General features: G+C 30.6%; 1 protein-coding gene across 2 annotated transcripts in view; it reads left to right on the top strand.

Annotated features, from left to right (window-relative positions):
* The first annotated feature begins 2,504 nt into the window (after nucleotides 1-2,504).
* Nucleotides 2,505-6,271, top strand: part of LOC110415421 (putative protein phosphatase 2C 33) — a 5,694-nt gene continuing 1,927 nt past the window's right edge. The window contains exons 1-4 of one of the 2 annotated variants that reach the window (XM_021427078.2): nucleotides 2,505-2,926; nucleotides 3,303-3,987; nucleotides 5,081-5,470; nucleotides 5,569-5,686. In XM_021427078.2, the coding sequence (XP_021282753.1) occupies nucleotides 3,733-3,987; nucleotides 5,081-5,470; nucleotides 5,569-5,686 (763 nt within the window). In that variant the 5' untranslated portion in view covers nucleotides 2,505-2,926; nucleotides 3,303-3,732. Of the gene's footprint in view, nucleotides 2,927-3,281; nucleotides 3,988-5,080; nucleotides 5,471-5,568; nucleotides 5,687-6,271 lie in introns of both variants that reach the window. The other variant, XM_021427076.2, reaches the window with a different exon arrangement.

The raw sequence follows: 6,271 nt of genomic DNA, 5'->3' as shown, positions 1-6,271 counted from the left end.
AATTTGAAACTAATTATCTCATTTTCTATTAACAATATGTAAAAAAAATAAATTAATAAAATAACATATTCTCTTACTTTTCCAATTATGTGCCTAATAAATTTTAATTTTTTATCATTTTTTCAATTCCAACTAATGATAATACGTGTTTAATGATCTTTAACAATTATTTTTGTCTCACCTATTTCTTTTATTTCCAATCAAGCAATGGTAAGAAGTATTTAATGATTTTCAACAACTATTTTATTTCTTATATATATAACCAATAATCTTTTTTTTACTTTATAATATTTATTTTTTAATTTTTCTTCTCTCATTTTCTCTTTTTTCCTTTAACTTTAATTTTCTTCCAAAAAATATACAAAAAATCTATTATGTTATTATTTTTATAAAATCGTAAGCCTCATTTACAATTTACAATAATCATTATACCCTAGGTATTATTGTTTTAATATTTGCATATTTTTTTACTTTAATTTACAGTTTATATTATATTGTTATATTATTTTTTATGTGATAGTTAATTTATTTAAATTAAAAAATTTTATTATTGATTTTATATTAGCTATTAAAAAATATAAAATAATTATAAGAGCTAAATATTTTTAGTACTTCATAATAAATATTTGAACATGTCAAATCAAAAATATGAATTTGATTACTTAAAACTTAATTTTTTTAATAACAATAAAAATGTCTTGTTCGAATATTTTACTTTAAGCTTTTGAAGCTATCAAGTTGTCTCTAGTTATAATTTTAATAAATTATGTTCTACAAAAACCATTGATATTCCTCTTTAATAACGATTAAATATAAATTCATTTCAAAAATCAAGTCTAACATTCATAGAAATTTTTTAATAGATCAATTATGCAAAGTTTTAAATAATTTCAGCCAGTTTTAATACTTTATTTAAATAAATATTTTAATTATAAATTATGATCAACTTTTCGCTCTTGAAAATTCACAATTGTATTTTGATTATAGATGTGATTTTTAATTAATTCTTTATATTTTATTAACTTCCATACCCAATATTGTACTTTATGGATTTATCCATTTTACTTTATTTTTATTTAATTATTATTTTTCAAGGAAGACTTTATTCAAGAATAAAAAGAAGTTAGGATTTACGGTTGACGAGAAAGTTAGGGCCTAGGGGTATAAGTGAAATACCCCTAAAGTCAGGGGTATGAGTGCAAATTTGCCAGGTAGGCCGCAAGAGAAAAAGAAATACAGAAAGGTAAAGCCGAAAAAATAAAAAAATAAAAAAAAAAGTTTGTGGGCGGGGGAGAAAGAAAGCAAAAGCCAGCCGGAAACAGATAACGAAAAGTCAAGCATCCACAAATTTTCAGTTTCCCCTCAAATGAATCTGTCCTTTCCCTTTTTGTCTATTAAAATAAATAAAATACAGAAAGATCTGGTACTTTAAAAATAAAAAAAATTCAATTTTTTATTTCCTCTCACCTGAAAAAAATCTTTTCCTCCAAAAATGTTTCCTCTCCAATGACTCAAAATCTCAAACGAGGTCTCAGAAAAGTCAATTAATCTATTTTTTTATTCTTATGTATATCCATTTACCCCGTCTTTTATCTAGAATAATTCTTTATTTCTGATATTATAAAATAATAAAAATTTTACACAAAGTTTGCATTTAAAATTTTAATATGATAATTAATTATATCATATTTATATTTTTTATATAATTATTAATATCATATATTTACATAATACAATTAACACGAATTATCAAATCTATCTTAAGTACAACAAATTACTATATTATGTTCTTAAACCTAACATTGTAATATTAATGTAAATGAGTTCACATTTTTGAATAATTTAACAAATTTATTGCCCTTAATATTCATTTCGAATCCGTTTACTTTGCTATGAATAGTAATATTAATATTCCAATCTTTATATGTCAAAATAAAGTGACAAATGATAAGCATAATTATGGAATAATTCAAGAAATTAAAGTGAGATTAATAGTCGACTAGTATAACTTGTAAAAAAAATAATTGATGCATTAATCAAACACCATATAAATTTTATTTATACTTACAAATACTTAATAGGGATTATATTTGTGAGTTACATGAAAATAGAATTTTAAGAACCCAAGTTTAATCTTAAAATTATTGTCTCTTCAATATAAGTCACGTTCAAACTTCATAGGTGGAATTCCTTCTCTCTCTTTCCATATTCAATTGTTAAACAAACAAAAACAAAAATGTTTTGGTGTATTTATTTACTATTCATTTTGGTTTCAAAATTTGAAATGACCATTTTATTATTTTTAAAATGTGTAAAAATAATAATCACTTTTTAAAAAATAGAAAACATTTTTTAAATTATATTTTTGATTGAAATATTAATTTTAGGTGTGACCCTCTAATTTTTATATTATTTAAGATATAATGTTAATTATCTCCAAATATTTGTTATAAATACGAGCTGTTTTCCCCCAAAGAAAAGATCACATTATTAGAAAGTGACCCCTCTCTCTCTCTCTCTATATATAATCACTCTATCCTTTTCATTTCTTCGATAAATATAACAAATATTTTATTTTATTTTATTTTTGTAAAGAAGGAGAGTTTGTTGTTGGTGGTTGCGGTTATTTCTCGCTGATTTGTACCTGTTCTTTCCTTTCTGCCCAATGTTCATGTTTCTCTCTCTGAAGGCTCTTCACTTTCCCTCTATAGGATCTCTCCTCCTTCCTTCACTCTCCCCTCAATCCTCTCTCTACCCATTTTCACTACCCCTTTGCTCGCCCTGGAACTGCCCTTCCTCTGTTGTTTCCTTTTTCACATTCATTAATTTTTAATTTTTGGCCCTGTTTTTGCTGATCTTGATCCTGGCCTTTAATCAGCTTTTCTGTTGATCTGCTGAAAAGTTTTGCTCTTTTGGGTCGTTTCTGGTGAGAATTATGGGACTCTCAATTCGTTTAAATTATGGATGACAATTTTAAGTCCTTGTTTATTAAAAAGGGTGTTGCTTTTAGGTGGAGTTATTGAGTGTAGAGTTAAAGATTCGAAATTTTTCCTTTTTTCTTTCTTTTGCATAGATTTGCATCCATTGATCTCCTTTGTTGATACATATGCCTTTTCAGCTTTTTTATTATTTGCTTTCTGATTAAAAAAACAGGAGTTAATCTTTTATCATTTATTTGTATCAATCAAAAAGATTACTTTTCATCTTTTGTAAATTAGAAAGCTTTAGAAATAAATTTGATTCGTTTTTTTTTGTTTTTTTGGCGTTGTTGGTTGATTCAGCGATTTTTTTGTTGGAAGCAGTTTATGAGCTGGAATTTGTGGATTGATCTGATCATTAGATTGAAAGTGGAAAAGGGTGTCTGGAAATTTTAATTTAAGGTCATTATTCAAGTGATTTGAGGGAGACTCAAAGGAATACTTTTTGTGGCTGTGATTTAAAAGGGTTCCTTGATTGGTTGTAATTTTAAGAGACTGAAGAACAAATCAAGGTATTATCGATTAGTGATTGGATATTTGGCTCTGAATTCAGAAGGGATTTTTGAGATTTAGTGTATAGGATTGTCAAATTGAAGGTTATTTGGTGGATTACTCGGCACATTAGCTGGAAAGTTTGAAAGGGTTTCTTTAAGGATTTAACAAAGAAGTTCTGACGGATCCGTCTACTGAAAATAGGGGTTGTGATTGTCTGGCTGGTCTGGAGTGCATATTAAGCATTATCAGGGCCCTCAGAATGGGGTCCTGCTTATCTGCAGAAAGCAGGAGCCCTCTCCCTGGTTCGCCTTCGTCCCCTCATCTGGCGAATATGAAAAGGAGGGGTTCAAGGAAGAGATTAGGGTCGCAGAATTCTTCCTTTGACTACCGGAAGGAAGAACCATTGCATAGGATTCCAGGGAGGTTATTCTTGAATGGGTCCAGTGATGTTGCTTCACTCTTTACTCAACAAGGCAAAAAAGGAACCAACCAGGATGCCATGATTGTTTGGGAGGTGAGCTCTTTTTATTTATATTCACATGTTAGTTTACTTTTTTTCATGGGAATTCTGTTTTTATCAAACTAGTCAAACAATGGCCATTTAATATATTTGGCTTTATGTGTGATGTTTTCTTGAATAGCTTTGAAAACAAGCAATTTGTCTTATGATAGGAATATAATATTTCTTGGATGAAGGAACTTACCCTTTTTTCTAGTTGCAAGCTAGCCCATGCTGTTGTATTATTTGATGGTATCTTTGCATGTCTGTAATGTTTAAGTCATAGTTCCTTTTCTGCAAACATTGAATTTTGTATTACCTTTCTTTTATTTGTTTATGACCTTTTACTTTCCTTGTGTACGTATGTTCATATAAAGGACATTCTGCTATCTATTTGGAGGAAAAGCAGAATGTTTATATTAATTGGCTGCAACTTCTCGACTATCTTTCAGGATTTTATCCAATGATTAGTTGCTACATGAATGATACTTCCATGGTGGTAAATTTAAACTCATCATTTGTTTCTATTTTACATTTGCTACGTGAGTCTGTGTTTGAGGGACCATAGATTTGGCACCCCTTGGAATTCATTATTTTAAGACATGTATCTTTATTTTCTGGATGGAGTAGAATATATGGTAGATACTCATGTCAAGAGAGGTAGAGGAAGACCAGAAAGGGGTATGGACATCAATTTTGCTAAGTGTATTGACAATATGGTAAAAAATAGAGTATAGTGGCACAATATAAAACATCTAGCTGACCCTACTTAATGGGAACAGACATTGTTGTTGTTGTTGTTGTTGTTGTTGTTGTTTAGCGGAGGATATAAACATTGATGATGGTAACTTGTGTAGACTGAATAATAGAAGAAGGTTTCTAACTCTTTATATGCTCGACCATTTCTTAGTGAAGAAGGCCAAGACATTGACTTTTTTATCCCTAGAACATATATCCTCTTACTTGAATATGATGGATAAGGGGGTATAGTAATGGTTCTGTTATGTGAATTACAAATTTCTCCTTGTATTTGTTAGTTATGTTATTAATATTGTTATTCTGCATCATCGTGTTCCTTTTCTCACTATGTATGGCCGTTGTTTTCCAGAATTTTGGTTCAAGAACAGATACAGTTTTCTGTGGTGTTTTTGACGGCCATGGTCCCTATGGTCATATGGTAGCAAAGAGAGTGCGAGACCATCTTCCCTTAAAACTGAGTGCTCACTGGGAAGTTAATATATCCAGTGAGGATGTTCTCAGAGAGATCAGTTTGAATACTGCTGGAAGCATGAACACTGAAGACACTGCTTTTGTATCAGCTGATGAGGAATCTAGGGCCTCTGTAGATCTTGAGGAAACAGAAAAGCACCTCGAGATCTTTCAGGCGCTTAAAGAGTCCTTTTTGAAGGCTTTCAAAGTGATGGACAGGGAGCTTAGAATGCATGCCAATATTGATTGCTTCTGCAGTGGGACGACCGCTGTAACTTTGGTCAAGCAGGTATTCACTTGTAACTTTTAAAAGCTTTATTTGAAGAACTATGTTATGACATGTTTCACAGTATTTCTGAATCATAATTTTGTTGGCTCCTTGTATAGGGTCCATATCTTGTCATTGGTAATGTTGGGGACTCCAGAGCTGTGTTGGGTACAAGGGACAAAGACAATTCACTTACTGCAGTTCAGTTGACTGTTGATCTCAAGCCAAATCTTCCAGGTCTGTTTGTCTGTTTTAGACATGCATTCTATTTTAGTTTTTTCTATTGAGTTTCAGACTTCCATTGCTTTGGCCTGAAGTTTCAGACAGAAAATTATGATAGGTGAAAACAATAGCACTTTTCTTTTTGGAACTTTGGGTGTATGGGATTTTTTATGCCAAGTTTTGTCTCCTCTTATATTTTCCTTTTTCATGGTCTTGTGTGTGTACTGCCCTGAGTGTGCCACCTGTTTGGAAATTCATTATTTATTGTGAAGAAAGGAGAAACAAAGTATGATGGAAGGCAGTATGAAAATGCTATTTAAATGTTCATCTTGTGGATGTCAGGACATGTAATGGAATTGTTTGGCCTTCCATATTATTTCTCATGTCCACCACGTTAGAGGTCCCTCTTTTTGCTGTTTGTTGACTGGACCATCTTAAATTTTTTGCACCCTTTAATTGTCTTGGTTTTCTTTATGTTCTCCTGGCCCATTCTCAAGACAGTCTTCATTACTGGAAGCTGTTGAGAGAGAAGAATTCAATTTTGACAGAATACAGCATTAATTTGGATCCTATTTGGTTTGGCAGCCCCGAAAATTCTCT

The sequence above is a fragment of the Theobroma umbraticum genome, unplaced genomic scaffold (genome assembly GCF_002168275.2).
Source record: "Theobroma umbraticum cultivar Fairchild unplaced genomic scaffold, ASM216827v3 scaffold_147.0, whole genome shotgun sequence".
Classification (NCBI taxonomy): Eukaryota; Viridiplantae; Streptophyta; class Magnoliopsida; order Malvales; family Malvaceae; genus Theobroma; species Theobroma umbraticum.
The sequence above is the reverse complement of the archived record's forward strand: the minus strand, read 5'-3'. Positions and strand labels throughout refer to the sequence as shown.